At 45.6% G+C, this 15761-nt stretch overlaps 2 protein-coding genes across 2 annotated transcripts; both read right to left on the bottom strand.

The window, feature by feature from the left end:
* Positions 1-3785: 3785 nt before the first annotated feature.
* Positions 3786-9285, bottom strand: LOC120807175 (odorant receptor 131-2-like). The gene is made up of 4 exons (XM_040158911.1): positions 9140-9285; positions 8873-9013; positions 4931-5195; positions 3786-4193 (listed from the first exon to the last, which is right to left on the bottom strand). Exons 1-4 carry the CDS (start codon positions 9283-9285, stop codon positions 3786-3788), a joined length of 960 nt encoding a protein of 319 aa, XP_040014845.1.
* Positions 9286-12581: 3296 nt separating this feature from the next.
* On the bottom strand, positions 12582-15140 carry LOC120807174 (odorant receptor 131-2-like). Its single transcript, XM_040158910.1, has 4 exons — positions 15040-15140; positions 14267-14405; positions 13643-14068; positions 12582-12827 (listed from the first exon to the last, which is right to left on the bottom strand). The coding sequence occupies exons 1-4, from the start codon at positions 15063-15065 to the stop codon at positions 12582-12584; spliced, it is 837 nt and encodes a 278-aa protein (XP_040014844.1). The 5' UTR covers positions 15066-15140.
* Between the last annotated feature and the right edge of the window lie 621 nt (positions 15141-15761).

The following is a 15761-nucleotide window of genomic DNA, read 5'->3' as shown; positions in this document are numbered from 1 at the left end:
CTGTTTTTGGTCTCCACCAGCTCCTGAGGGAAACATCTGGCTCCTTAGCTGCTAAACGCTCCACTATGTTCACCAGCTGCTCTCTGACTGTGTCCGTCTGCTGTTTGCTGCTGAGCAGGTGGCGGACAGTGGCTTTTTACAGTTTTTTCTCTGAAAACAGCAGAAAACAACAGTAAAGCTGTGGTGCGGATCAGCAATGAGCTGAAACTCACTGTGAAGCTCCGTAAAGCCGAGGGTTCGTCACTACAAACTCATTGTTATCGCGTTGTCACTGGATACATGGTTATTTTAAAACTATTGATGTAGCATCTTTAAGGGAAAGATCTCAACACCCCTTCGTCCTTGTGGGAGACAGAGGGAGTCACAGAGCTGCGAGGGGTCCGTCTTCAGCGTTACAAACAGTATTGCACTGGCGTCTTGTTTATGGAATTCAGTAAAGTCCCATTTGAAATGGGCTGTTCAGATGAGACACATCTTGAGCAGTGCAGTTTGAAGTGGCCAGGATGGCCCATAACAGACATAGAAACTTAGCCAAAGGAAATGGAATCTAGCTGGTCTCTCTTACGCCCCTATAACCCTTTAAATACTAGGCCAGATTACAGAAAACGATCACTTTTCTGCTTTAGCCCTCCTATAGTCTAGGATCGCCTGGGTTAGGTAAACCAGTGGTGGAGGAAGCGTTCATATCCTTTACCTAGGTAAAAGCAGTAATTACCACAGTGTAAAGAGAATCCAACTGGTAAGAAACAACGTGGACTTGCCTCTGTTTTAGTTCTCATTTGAATCTGGACTACAATTCCCAGCCATTATTAGATGAAGCCTCCAACTTCTCCCGGCTCAGAATCTGTTGGTTGTTTAGACGATGCAGGTTTGGTTCGGAGCTCCTGGAGGAAGACATGCTGAGGACACGCTGAGGTAAAGGTACAGCGCGGGTTTTTGGATCACCGCAGTGGCTCTGGAAGCCAATATGCTGAGTGAGTCTCCATGGGGTGTTGCAGTGCAGGGCCAGGGATGCTCACTGCACATCTCTGCCTGTGCTTGCAGTGGGGGGGTTACTGCAAGTGTTGTCATCCCAAGTAACGATGAAACGCATCTCGTTAGTTGGCGACAGTAATGCAGAGTTAAAGTTAGAATGCACCAGTAAAAGAGGAGAAGAAGACGAAGAAGATCACAGCCCGTAAACATTGCACATAAAAAAAAAACCTCCTATAAAAGAGCTTTTCAAATATGGATGTGCCGAATGGAAACAAGACCATGTTTACGTAACAAAATAATCTCAGCCCGCAGCTTTCAGCCACATCCCAGGGTCTTCATCCCATCTGCAGGTTACTAAAGTAAACCTCTGAGCTGAGATTGTCATGTTCTGATACCAGAGGTCAAGAATGAAGGTAAACTCAAAACTGGCCGTTTACTGGGGATTTTTTGTCCTGAGTCTGGTCTGGACTACGAACGGATCTCAGCTCAGTTTCATCTCTGCCCTGATTGAGTTTGACCGGAGTCTTGACTGACTGCCACTCAGTGATTTCTGTCCCTGCGGTTTACATACCGGGACCCTTTGCTTTTGACAAAGAAAGGGCAAATTTAAAAATTCACAGACTCTAATGGCAGTTTGGTGTAGCTCCGCACTCAGGTCTGTGGTGGTAAAAATAAAAATGTCTCTGCTCCACAGAGACTCGTGTTAACCTCACGGACTAAACACAGACAGGGCAGGGTTTCGTGTGTTAAATCGTGAATTTTACAACAACACAAATGTTGTCAGAATATGTTCAGCTCTGTCTCAATAACTGTTTCCTTTAAAACAAAAGAAACAAAGGGAAAAGAGGGTAAATAGACCAGTGAGACATGTGACTCTGGCTCTGTCTCTCTCTGTCTGTCTTTCATCACATCGAGGCCCATGCCGAGATCTGCCACGGTGCACGCTCGGAAATAAAGTTGATGTATAATTCAGCACGAGGAAGCGCAGCGGCTCGAAATCACAGCGGTGGAGAGGTGCACCTCCGGTGGGCAGAGGATAAACAAGTGAAACCGCGGAAAACTCCCCCGGACGACACAGTGCGACTTCACCCGAGGTAGAGAATAAAATAAACATTAGAGAATGGAGGACATGTGGATAATCTGGTGTAAGTGCAGGAGGCGAAAGAAGCAGCACGTCTTCTGTTGATACTTACGCGGTTTCGTCACGACACTCTCCCATCAGCATCCTCCGCCGACTCGCCCCGCGGTGCGCCAGATAAGTTTCGGACTTTCACGGCCGGAGCGGGCGGAAGAACCGGGAGAGGACGAGCCGCTCCCCCCGCTGGAAACTTCAGGGACCGGGACGACCGACTGTCCGGGTCGGCGCTGGACACGCAGCCTGGCTCCGTCCGCGCCCGTCTCCGCCGGAGGCCGCTCCTCGGCTTTCTCCGTCACATTCCGGAGCACGATCGCCATTCATATACCGTGCGTGCACAGGGTCGTGTTTATGACGCGTCAGGGACCCGGTCCGCCGGTGCCGACGCTGCGCTTTGAGCGCCCCGTGCCTCTGCCCGTGGCATCGCCGCCGTCTCACACCCGGGATTCCAGGGGTGCGCGTATCCGTGGCCCTTGACGAAAGTTTGTGAAATGGCAACTCGGCCGCAACACGCCTCTAACATCCACCGAGGCGTGACGCATTGCGAGCGAGGGCTTGAAGTTTTCCGCAGACTTGTGCGGCAGACTTCCCCCCTCTTCATCCTCGGTGAAAGGGAACAAAGTGTCAGAGGTCCTCTTGATTCCATAAAATAAAATGAGTTGGTCCGTTTGTTTTTATTCATTTTCCCCTTTAGTTTGCTGAGGAGACAGGAATGTAACACAAACAATCTCTCTCTCATACCGGTAACAGCCTCAAGAAAGAAAGAAAAAGCAAAAAGTAAAGTGAAATGAATCAACGTCTCCATCTTAGGTCTTTAGAATAATAGATCTCTAAGATCTCTTCCCACCTCACACCCCCACCCACGGCTGCAGAAAGAAATTAGTTGGTTTTTTGGGGGGTTTTAAAAAAACATTTTTATTTTTTTATTTGTATAAACTATAAAATGGGTTTTTTTTGTGAACAAAGTGTTAAAAGAAAATACAACTTTCTAGGACCAGGAAAAAAAAATTCTCACTCATCCAAGTGACAGTCAGAAATGTACTTGTTTATTTTATTCATATCTCATACACATGTCTGTGATGATGGGGACATCTGGTGGCCAAAGGCTGTCTTGCATCTCGGTCTGGACATCTGCAGGCCTTCTCCTCTCATAAGCAATTTACTAATGGCAGCCGAGCCACAAGACAAAAATCTGTCACCTTTTCTGCTACTCGGTACCTTTTCACATGCGCCCGGTGCTGAGTGTTAAGACGACTGAGTGGTGCCGTCCTACGTTCGGGATCATTCAAAGCTAAAGTGACGAACAGGTTCAGATTTGCAGCAAGACTGATGGCTGAAGCGGCTGATTTTCTTTTAAGCGTTTTTTCTTTATTTATGCACACCGAGCTTGGACACTGACACTGACAGTAAACGGCCGCACGGTTTTCTGAAGGATTTTGCACTTTAGCTGGTTGACATTATACTGCAGTTCATGCTAATTTACAGTTAACATTAGCGATTGCGACGTTATCCCCTGAAAGTAGCATTTGGGTCTCAAATCGTCAAAGCAGGAAGGACATTAGAGAATCACTTTCGAACATTTCAGTTGGCGCCAAAATCAGCTTGTGTGGTCAGTGGTATTTGTAGATCAAGGACTAAAACATGCAAAATCGAAGGCCCAGTCTTTTAAGGTCAGTTACTGTAGCACCTGTCCAGGCCTCCTCCGGGATCCTGGCGGGTTCACCTTCTTTTCTACAGAGTTGCAGCATTTGCAGCAGAAGTGGTGCCCGATGTGTCTCCTGAACTTCTTGTCTCTGACGCCGTAGATGAGCGGACTGAGCAGACGCGGAAGCACATTGGTAAACAGAAAGGTGGCGAAGAGGATTTTGGTGCGGTCCCGGGGCCAAGTGGCGACTAAAACGATGTTGATGAAGGGAGAGGTGAATGACAACATGCAGATGAGGAGCTGGACTCCGTGCAGCAGGATAGTGTTGCGGGCGTTTCTGGCCGAGGCCTGGTTAGAACCAGAAGCTGATCGGGCGACGCAGAAGACATTCAGGTAGCTGATGATCAGAGTCAGGAAGACAAAGGAAAACAGAACGACCTGATGGGCAGATGTGAAGACACAAAACCGTGGTCACTTAAATCTGCTGTTGATATGAAAAGTCATTAAAACTAAGCCATGAAATAAAAACCAAAACAAACTGCTCCACGGACATACGCAGTGAACAGAAAGGGATAAGGGTTGATAAAGGTGTCCCCCAAGGACCAATGTTAGGCCCCATACCATTTACTCTTAACATAAATAATATTTATTTTTCAGCGCAACATTTTAATACCCATTTTCATGCTGATGACATCTTGCTCAAAAATTAAAAATTCAAATTGGATTCTTATACCATAACAGAGTTTATTTCCAAAAGAGAGAAAAAGACACTATACAGTCCACCATACCGTCCACAGCGGATTGTGGAGGTGTCCATAATCTGCTTTGTTAACTTCCCAGTGCCCCTGCATTTTTATGGAACTTTCCAGACCTGCTATTTTTCACCTGTCCACCAGATGCCCTCGGACCTTCGCACCAGTACTACACATCACCCTACACCTGCCTGCTCACCCGTTCCCCATTCCCAACTGGGCTTCGCACTGCTTATACCAGCCCGATTCACTCAATATTTTCCATGTTGCGTAGTTTACCAGCTCTTCCTAGCGTTCTCGCCAGCCTGCCTGTACACATTCCTGATTTTGCCCCTGTTTCCTGTTTGAGGTCTCTGTACCGCCGTTCCGGACATTCTGCCTGTTTTTGCGACCTGACCTCTTCCAGACAGATGAATACTTCACCTGGACAACCACCCTTTGAGCCTGGTGGTGCTGTGTGTTGTACAAATTGGAGTTGTAACAGATGAAAGTCCTTGAGTAGACAGAGAGGGGCTGGGTGGCGAGGACGATGATGATGTCCGAGGCGGCGGGGATGAAGGAGACGCCCCAGATCAGTGCAATCAGAGCGTAGGCTCGCCGCACGGTGCACATCCGGACGTGATGAAGAGGTAGGCAAATGGCGATGTAACGCTCGACCGCCATGCCAGCCAGGTTCAGTGGGCTGTTCCTGGATAAAGACAAATAAAAACACACACGATGATGATTTGTTTACTCTTCTTAATCCAGAATTACTGTGCAAATTTTAACGGAGCCCGGATATCTAGAGTGATAGGAGTTTTCAAAGGAAATATCCTTTTTGGTCTGACATGTACCCGATCTGTGACTGCAGCGCTCACCACACCATGAGATGGCAAATGTCCCGTTTGCAGCGGTGCTGTTCTTCCAGGGTAATGGTCAGACCGAGAGGTATTACACGGCACGTTCAGCACCAGCCCTCCGCTCCCTTCATCGTGCACTCAACCTTTTCCTACGCTTCGTCGCCTTCTGACGTGACAACTCCAGTTGCCTGCTAACTGGGCCGTATTTAGATCTGCTCCTGTTGCGCGTACGATGTAACGCGTCAACTGACGGACCACTTCTGAGCAATGTTGGATGGTGGGAAACTGTCAGGATCTGTGGTTCAGTCTCATTCGTCGATGTATCGGTGTGGAAAACGGAGAATGTTTAGAACTGCATTAAAATGATACGACGCATCACTTTTCGAAGTTGTTGCATATTAATCTTCTGTCAATCTACGGATGAATTAGTTGGCTAATCATTGCAGCTCTACAGGCTCAGTGGATGTGTCATATTTTTGTCTCCACTCATTTATTGATGTTTTTCCATTGGTACAATTACTCAGGAACAGTACTTAAGCACAATTGTGAGGTACTTTTACTTCACTTATTCCCATTTTATGCTACTTTAGACTTACAGCCACGGTTGCCAGTTACTTTTCAGATTAAGATTTTTCATTAAAAAAAAGAACAAAAACCAAAAAACATATGATCAGCATTAAAAAAAAAACTGCAGGGCAGGTTGTATCAGAACCCCTTGGCTTGTACGGCGACCCTTCGGTAGGCCTGGTACCCCAGGTTGAGAACACTGGACTAAGACTAAACTACCTGACAGGTTAAAACGATGCTCACACACTGATGCTCCAGTGTTATCTAATCTAATAGCGTCAGACAGAACCGGACTTCAGTGGCAGGACACAGAACAAGTAATTTTACCTCTGATACTCAACATTTTGCTGATAATACTCCCAGGATTTTGAATGCAGGACTTTTACTTGTAATGGAGTATCGTTACAGTGCGGTACTGGTACTTTTTTGGCACTTCTTCCACCACTGGGGGGTTTTTCCTTTAATCTGACACCCGTCACCTCGTTCACAGGCGGGGGCTAGTTCAGTTCCGGCTCTACAGTCCAATCAGGGACCTGCTCTACTCGCTGGAGCTCAAATCCAACGCACCTCCTGCGGCGAAGGCGGGATGCTTAACCTGCCCGCGCTCCGCCCACCGGTCCCGGCCACTGTGTTCCCAACCTCCGCCGGAAACGCCTGGTGCGGGGGTGTCGTTGGGCAACGGAACCGGGAGGGCTCCCTGTGTCAGGCGCCCTGTGGGCGAGGTCGACGGCTCTGTGCACGGGCCCGCTGGTCGACTCGGGCCCAGGTGTTGCAGCTCGTCGTGCCGGTCGGTCGCGGTCGTGAAATACGTCTCGGGGGGACCAACAGGTACTCGGACACCGGAAAGCCAGACTGTTCACCCCCCGCACTGACATCCCCTAGGTCACTGCTTCGGTTGTTTTTTCGATTGATGGATTCATCTGTCGGTCTGTAAAATACCAGACCACCCTGGAAAATGCCCATCACAGGCTGGTGTCACTAACCCCCCCCCCCCCAAAATAAATATCCAGTTTACTGTGATAGAAGAAAAAAAGAAAAACAGCAAATTTCAGAACCTGGAACCATCAAATGTTTTTTGGTGTTTTTGCTTGAAAATGACACAAATCACTCTGATAATCAAAACAGCTGCTGATTGATTGTGTTTCGATGGACTGATTGATCCGTTGACCGATCGTTGCCGCTCTGGTCTCGGTTCTGTTCAGCCCGTGTCTCCGAGGCTGCATCTGCAGTAATGGAGGGCGAGGCAGGTTTTTATGTACATCACCCTTCAGCAGCAAGGCAAGTCAAAGTGCTTCACGTGAAAATACAGAGGGCATTTGGCAAATTGACGCAATATAACAATACGAGAAGTCGATAGAAAATCTATAAACCGTAAACGACAAAACATCGACATAAAACAGACGAGTAAAGTCAAGCTAGAACAGGAGAACGGTGCGGTTTAAGTACAACTGTCAATATCACAGTATGAAAAGTCTCTAGCTTCTTGGATTCAATTTTACACTTAGGTAAAAGCAGAAAAGCGTGAGCATCCGAATACATTCAAAGTACTGAAAGTACAAGTGTTCATTGTGCAGAATGGCCCCTTTCAGAAGGACAAATATTATACAAGTGGATTATAATTATAATTATGGTCATCAGTGTGTGCATTGCTTTCATGTTGCCGCTGGTCGGGGTGGGGATACTTTTAATTGCCTCTATGTGCTGCTGGGAAGCTTGTGAATTTCCCCCCCTCTACCTGAGTAAATGTGCTTAGTTACTTCGCGGCCCAGGAAATCTGCGAGGCCTGTTGAGGCCGCCGGCTGTTTTATTCATCGCTCGTCTGCCGGTTTCTGCTCACATGCTCCCGTCCCCTCGTCTGGCTCATGTGGTGTGTTTATCCGCATCGGTATTATGCTGTTGTGGGGGCTGAGCTCGTGTCTTTGAGCTTTCACGCTGCCAATTTAAGCTGTGGCGGAACGTTAAAAGCTCAACTTTAGTAGAAGTCCTTATCACGTTTTCTGCACACGGCTCATATTCAGTAAAAGATTAGGAAATTAAAATATTGAGACTGAAACTTGATGGTCTAGACCGGACCTCATGTATCACTATGTTCGAGTCAAGGAGCTAAGCGTCAGTATTTATAGAAAAATGAATGACCCTTTAATGTTCAGAAAAATCCAGAAGGGTTTCTAAAAAACACTTTAACCGCTGCCTGTTCCTAAAGTAATCTCATAATCCTCAAAGACTCCTTCTGAACATTCGGATGAAAAAAATATTCTGTTTTGCTGCACGACAGAAAAAGATCTTTTAACCCGTTATCTCACATTGGTACTCCGACGATCAAAAATAATTTACGCTCCTGCTCTTTTTGTACAACACGAGAAAAAAGAAGAAAGCATTATCTTGCTTGAAAATATAAAATATAAAAAACAAAACTTAAATACGGAGAGATGTAACTGAAAATAAAAAGAACAAATCATAGAAGACACATACATCAAAACGATATCTTTCATCCGGATGAAGAGAAGAGAAATCTGGAAATACTTTGAGAACAGCAGTAAGTTTTAGTGACAGAAGTTCTTGGTTTTCAGGAAGATCGCTGGGTTTTTATTCATCAGAAAAACAGATTGTCGGCTCAAAGGTAATGGCACCGACATGGAGCACCAAAGGGCTAGTTTGCTCCGAGCCAGTCGTTTTTTAGATCGATAGCCGACTCGCCTTCGGATTTATCCATCTCAGTTCAATCCATAGGGATGTTACATGGGATGGACAGTTTACAGCACACTCATTTCCTCCTTTTCTGCTTATCAGATTATATTTTAAGAGGCTGTCAAGTAGAAATTCCAGTTTGAGAGACACGCACGTCCTAAAGCCCGCAGTCTATGCGTTGGCAGCGCTGGAGCCAAGGAAACCTGAACGGAGCACCCGAACAGAAAAACTGTTTTGACACGTTCTCTCGAGCGCAAACACACACACCTACTTGCTGGTCGTGAGTAAGACGAGCAGGATGATGCAGCAGGGAGCGAAGGTCAGGTGAATGGTGTAGGTTATGATTTGCAGCGCCACAGAAAATGTCAGCATAATCATGTCGTTGATCACCAGATGGATGTACAGCACATACCTGCGGCAGGGAGGAGTGCAGCAGTTAGGGCAGGCGACGCGAAACAGCCAGATGGGTTTTACTGTAAGCATGTTCACGTATGTGACCGAAAGAAAAACCAGGAAATCACACGTGGTCCTCTGTCACCTGGGGTCTCGCTGGAAGACCTCGCTCTTAAAGTAGGTGTACACGAAAGCTCCGTTGATGCAGTTGATGATAGAGCTGAGAGCAAAGGTGATGAAGTTCTTTGAGAAAGCGTCACTCAGGCTGTCTAAACGTGTGGTTGAGTTCATATTGCACCTCGTCCTGCCCGGCTCTGGGAAACCAGAGCTCGGTTCAGTCAGTACTGGAAACACAGTCCACCCAGAATCTCACGTATTGTTTAGTCATAGATTAATTCAGATTAGTAAATGACATACATTCACATGAAATGTTTCACAAAGACCCGAGATCTCAATTGATAATCTGACGTTTCACTTAGTTAAGATACAGGAGATAAAATATAAGAAACCGTAGGATTCAGCAGGATCTCATTTATAAGAGACTACAATTAAATTAAGTAAGTAAAGTTGTGATTTGTGAAAAAATACAAATAAAGTAACCTAATATGAGTAAGCTACATTAAAATACCCCCCCCACTGATTGATCAAGAACAAAAATAAAGTATCACATTTTCAAAGGTGAATGTTATAAAATAAATCCCCCTCTACTCATTACATCTTGAAATAACTGCACAATCAAGGCTAAGCAAATACAAAAAAAGAAGGAAAGGACTACTCACATTCTGACTCTAGATTTAGATGATGACTAAAGGGGAAGTTAAAATAATCAAACTTACTTCAACGCCGCACTAGTCTGGCCTATGTGGAGGTACGGGGCCGAACCAACTGTCTGTAAGTGGTGAGAGGAACGGGAAGCGATGAAGTTATATAGATTTCAGTGCTAACAAAGCTGTGATATGAGATTATCTTGTAGAGGTGGGGTGGGGAGCTGGATGGAGGCACTGAGGAAGGAAGATTATCACGTCAGCATTTGGAATACCAGCGTGTTAATTTGAGTGCAATTCAATTAATAAACCTTTTATTCCATTATGACCCATTTGAAAATATATGGAATTATTGCCGTAAGCAGCCGAGCAACTGGGCTCATTGTCGTCATGAATGTCGTCAGGGATTCTAGTCCAATACGCTTTTGGTCCGATTCGGTGAATGCCTCCTCGCGGCCCGCTAGCTGTCCGTTGCGTGGACGCTTAAAAATCGTCCGGTTTTCCTACACTGCCCCGGCTCGGTAAATGGGGAAACAAAGTGGCTCGGACCGAGAAGAGGGGGGAAGTGGCAAGAGACGGTAAATCTGGCGCGTGCTAACGTGCTAAACCTCGGTGAGGCTTTCCAGTGTCGGGGAGACCCCAGAGAGTTGAGAGTCGTCCTCTCGGCATGTTAGCTCCGCTTTCTCTATGTAATGGTATTTGTCCGTACAGCGTGCGAAGGGGTTTTATAGCCGCGAGGACAGAAGTTTGTTAGCACAGTGTGGTTATTTGAATTGAAATGCTTCGCCAGGGAACGTTGTCTTCCTTGTTTGCCTAAGTACAAACCTGCGGTCCACTCTTCTGTCACCGTAGCCTTGACAAAACAATCTTAACCTCCAACTCTCGCTAGTTTTTACTCCGTTGAGTTTTGGACATTTTAGGGTTTGTTTTGCTTGCACTATAAGAAAGAGTGTCCACCTCCACGCAACAACGAAATGCTGCCACGAAGCTTTTTTGTAAACGGGCTTGTATGTTTTGAGTTTTTATGAAAGAACCGGATATTTTCAGACTGAGCTATTTGTTTTGGGTTGAACTGGGAGAGTTTCATGCCGATCCGAGCCGTATAATAAAATAGCTCCATCCTCTAGGCAGCTCCTTTGGTCCAAGTGTGACATCTGAGTGTAGCTTGTGCAGAAGTTCTGGTACTCGAGCAGCTTTTTCCGTCCTTGCTTTGCTTGAAGGGTCAGAGGTATTAGGAGTAATAGTATCTAGTTAAGGGGATACTGCAGAGCTGAAACCATTAGTCATGTAATCGATTAGTGGATCAACAGAAAATTAATTAGCAACTATTTTGATAATCGCTCAGTTGTTTGAGTAACTTTTCCCATTTCACAAAACATTTGCTTGTGTCAGTTTCTCCAACGTGAGAACTTGCTGCTGTGTTTCTTCTTCATCATTTCATTCTAAATGAGACGTTTTGTTGTTTTTGGTGAAAACAAGATATTCGAAGACGTCACCTTGGTCTCTGGGGAAACTGTGATGGGGGTTTGTCATTATTTTCCTAACATTTTATTGACAAACCAACTAATCAGTTAATTGATAAAGTAATCAACAGATTAATCGACAATAAGAAATAATTGTTAGTTGATTCCCTAGAATACTGTACAGTATGTATGTAAATGTTAAACTGTATCTGCGAATGAGAGCTTTTCAAGAACTGATCTTTACTTTGCATCTATTTTTGAAGCCGTATAAATTCATTGTTTCTTTTTTACAAACTTATACCAGTTGTCCAAGTGCCCCCCTTCTGTTTACTACTGTATAACTGAATGTTGTTGTATGTTTTTACTGTATTCCACCAACCTGCAACAAATACGAATAGTTGCATTAATTACGTACAAGGTTTAATTTGTAAAAAGATGGGTTACACTTCCATATTTGCTGCATCTGCAGAGGATCTGTTTTGCTTGGCTTCCTCATATCTTTTTTTTCTGTGACACTCCACGGCTAAAACGACCGCTGTCCATTTCACGGCCTTCACTACAAGAACAACTGGCCTGGTTCTGGCCAATTTTCCTTTCCTTCCAAAACAGAAATACTTGAAACGTCTATGTTTCACATACCTTTTATTGAAGAATTTTCACAAATGGGCTATTTAACGCTGGGCAAGTAAAATAAAAACGGGCCAACAGGACAGATGCACCCTTATGGACAAGCGTACAGTATATCACGTTCAGTTGGTGTTCAGTAGTTTGTTCTTTTATCTGCTTTCACCACAGCTTTCTTGTAGCAAATAGTGCACACGGCTTCGTCTGCGTTGGCTGGCTCCCCTGTATCATCGGACCTGAGCAGAAATATTCGCGAACGGGGCAGGGGATGGCAGATGTATGACTTGTGTCTGAGTATATATATCGTCCCTTATACAGATGCTTAGCTGCATGATTAGAACATCACAGTTCCCATTACACTTTGTTTAAGGTTCTTTAAAAACAAATTTGACGATATTTTACAAACAGTTTCTAAAGTAGGATTTTCTAGTATCCAAGTCACTTGGGTGCCAAACGAATTCAGTTTTTTTTTATCAGGAGTTTATCCATCCACTCACTCGTCCGACTGTCTTGATCTTTGGATACTACTGAGATTATTTAAATATCAGCAGAACGTTTTGTCAAAAGCCAACGTTCCGTAAACAGTTTCATTCTTAAAGAGTGTTCATATTTCCTACGCTCACCATTGAGTCATCAGTCGTATGGAAGACCTTGAGTTCGAACCAGATGACCAGACTCAGCGGTAGACCGACTGTTGGACTCGTCTGCAGGTTGCCTGATGTGGTCATTTCACCTGCTAGTTCACTCTCTTCAACACCGGCCTGACCCTGATGATGCTGTGGCTCCGACAAGCCAGGTACCGGGTCCAGTACTTCCTGAACTGCTCGTCGCGAAAACCATAGATGACGGGGCTCAGGAAGCGGGGGATGATGTAGACGAGCAGGAAGAAGATGTAACGGATCTCCAGACTCCGGTGGGGGAAGAGGGAGATGAGAGCAGCCTGAAGGGAGGGAACCACAAAGGCAAGCATGCACAGCAGCAGCTGAAACAAAAGGGCAGGGGGTGTAGGAGAATGTCAGTAGTCATGTTGGTGGACAAACAGTAAACTTGTATGATTCTCAGACCTCTAAGGTCTTTCAGCTCGTACTACCGAGATGATTAAGAACAGAATAGATTTTCGTGTGTGCAAAACCTCGCAAACAACCTGTAAGTGATGCTTTTTGATTGAAACCAAACGAGTAGCATTGGGGTATCAAAGTTTTGATAGCTGAGCTTTCAGTCTACCCATCCCGAATCGTGCGCAGTTTGATTAAAAGGCCAGTGTTTTGTAATCCATTCAAGCTGAAAAACACCTGTGGAATTAGAAAAAAGGTAACGACTGGTCAGTTAATCACGCAGAAAAATAGATCAGTCGTCATTTACCAAGCTGAAATGAAAAACATTCTGTAGTTCCAGCGACTCGAATTTGATGATTTGCCGTTTTTATATCTTTGCATTTTGGACTAAACAAGACATCTGACACTTTGTAGACTTAACAGTTAATCAGCTAATTAGAAAAATTGATCATGAAAATAATTATGACCTAGGTCAGAGTCTATCTTGAAGTTGTGCCTGTACATTATCTATTAATTTTATATGTAAAAATGTATAAAAACAATGGCTTTATTTTGTTTAAAAAAAAAAAAAATTCCCCTGATGTTATTCTGAATTTTTTAACCCTTTGCTTTAGGACATTTTGACTTGTTATACGCGAATGCAACTAATTACATAAACGATGTCTGCACTCCTTTAAGGTGTGGTCCTGTTACCGTAGACGCTGGTTCAGTGGCCCACCGCTTTTCCTCCTGTGACACCCACCTGCACCCCATGAAGCAGCACGGTGTTCCTCGCCCTCTTCACTGATGCCAGGCTCGTTGAGGCAGCTCGTGCCGTCAGCATGATCTTGCAGTAGGTGTAGAGCAGCATCAGAGCCACAAAGGACAGGTAAGTCCCGTCGAACACGCAGTTCTTGTAGTAGATGGACCGGTCGCGAAAGAGAAGCGAGTGGTCGCAGAAAATGGTGGTGTGGAAGAAACTCGGGGGCTCCCTGACGACGGTGATGAGGAGGTCGGTGACGGGCGGGGCGGCGGTGAGGATGAGGATGACGCAGATCAGGAGGATGGTGCGGGGGACGGTGCACATCTGGCTGTAGTGCAAGGGGAAGCAGATGGAGATGTAGCGCTCCACGGCCATGCCGGCCAGGAGGAGAGGGGTGGAGCGGGTGGTGAGGACCGCTGTCATGATCTGAGGGGATGAGTGAACAGATGAGCGAGAAAAGATGAAGAGTTGACAAAAATGCACCTGGCTATCGCTTCTGAAACAGTCCCGGCTTTGTTCGTGAGAGCTGTACGTCTGTGTTCGGCAAGTCCTACAGATTTGTGCCGGTCGTCGCTGGGTCTAACAGAACCCAGCTGGTACTAGGCTGATGTCGAAGTGACTCACCAGAAGGCAGCAGACGGAGGCGTGGATCTTCCTGAAGATGTAGCTGACCACGTAGAGAGCTGTCACAAGGGTCAGCTGCAGGGCATCGTTGATCACCATGCAGATGAACATGATGTATCGGGGGTTCTCGTAGAAGAGGCTGGGGTCAGAGGTGGACACGTATGATTAGGCTGCAACTAACGGTTATTCTGATTATATTGTTCATTAGTTTCTTTATCAATCAGTGTGTTGTTTGGTGTGTAAAGAATTTTCACCAAGGGCACGTCTTTTGTCAATTTGCTATTGAATAAGATGGTCAACTGCAAATCTTCCTCACACTGAAGAAGGTGGAACAAGAGGTTCTTTGGTATCTTTGCTTGAAAATGTACTTAAACAATCACCTTCCCCGGTTGTTGCCAGATTATCTTCAGCGGCTGGACCGATCAATTAACCGACTTATCGTTTCAGCGTGGGATCACAGGACAGAGACCCTGAACAAAGTGGACTCGGGTTCAAGCAAATTACGGCATTTTACGTGATGGGGTCAAACGGGTCTGGCCCATGAGAAGTTTTTTTTTCCTACAGCCATGGAAAGATTGACGGAAGGATTTATTCACGTAAAGTAATAAACATATGGATTTATACACATTTTGCGTCTGCCGTCTCCATGCTCAGGATGAGTTAAGCATCACGTGACTGAACATACTACGGCCCAGAGTTACGCGTCAGTCGTTATGTGTGTCGGGAAACAACTGCGACGTGGGGCCAGAAATAAATGCAGAAACAGTGTGTACCTGTGTCTGAGGAAGGTGTGCACCATGCTGCTGTTGAGGACACTCAGGGCCAGCCACACCAGCACGGCCACCGTGTTCTTGGTCAGGGCATTGGAGAAGCTGTCTTTGGGCACAGCCACAGCGCCCCCTGTCAGCGAAAAGCTGGTATTACTCAACGGCAGGACCAGGGGGCTGTGGGAGGTGGCGTTGTGCATCACCGACGTGTCCTCCTCACGGTCTGAAGGAACACAGAGATGAAATCTGATGTTTTACAGAGAAATACCAACGGCCGCGTTCATGCATTGTTTCAGCGACGCATTTTATGAAATAGTTATTTGAACATATTAAATACCAAACAATTGTATGATTCACTACGAAGCACATTCACATGAGAGTGAATGGGTTGAATTTTTTTTTTGTATGGAACAGAGATGAGTACATGAAATGCATGAAAGGCTACATTGTCATATTATATAAGTGTACGTCATAGATATTAATGAGCATATAGACATCTTAACCTGTACTCACCTGCAACCACAGAAATCCCATTCACGCTTCTTCAGGGGCTTGTGGCTCACGGCGTTTTAAAATGCAGCTTTGAAATCTGCAGGAACATCGAAGGAAATGCATTCCTCAGGCGCAGAGAGAACTTTTAAAGCACAATTCAAAAACATTTCAGTCAGTGCGCTCTCTGATAATGTGAGACTGGCACGCAGACGAAACCCACACGGAAAATCTGGAGG

Source organism: Xiphias gladius, chromosome 21 (assembly GCF_016859285.1).
Source record: "Xiphias gladius isolate SHS-SW01 ecotype Sanya breed wild chromosome 21, ASM1685928v1, whole genome shotgun sequence".
Classification (NCBI taxonomy): Eukaryota; Metazoa; Chordata; class Actinopteri; order Istiophoriformes; family Xiphiidae; genus Xiphias; species Xiphias gladius.
The sequence above is the reverse complement of the archived record's forward strand: the minus strand, read 5'-3'. Positions and strand labels throughout refer to the sequence as shown.

Excerpts from the sequence above, each read along its gene's own strand:
- LOC120807175 (XM_040158911.1), bottom strand. The coding sequence starts at position 9,285 with ATGAACTCAACCACACGTTTAGACAGCCTGAGTGACGCTTTCTCAAAG. Across the intron at positions 9,014-9,139 it reads GTCTTCCAGCGAGACCCCAG|GTATGTGCTGTACATCCATC; the intron begins GTGACAGAGGAC and ends TCCCTGCCGCAG. Across the intron at positions 5,196-8,872 it reads GTCTTACTCACGACCAGCAA|GAACAGCCCACTGAACCTGG; the intron begins GTAGGTGTGTGT and ends GTCTTTATCCAG.
- LOC120807174 (XM_040158910.1), bottom strand. The coding sequence starts at position 15,065 with ATGGTGCACACCTTCCTCAGACACAG. Across the intron at positions 14,069-14,266 it reads CCTCCGTCTGCTGCCTTCTG|ATCATGACAGCGGTCCTCAC; the intron begins GTGAGTCACTTC and ends TCATCCCCTCAG. Across the intron at positions 12,828-13,642 it reads TGCTGCTTCATGGGGTGCAG|CTGCTGCTGTGCATGCTTGC; the intron begins GTGGGTGTCACA and ends CTTTTGTTTCAG.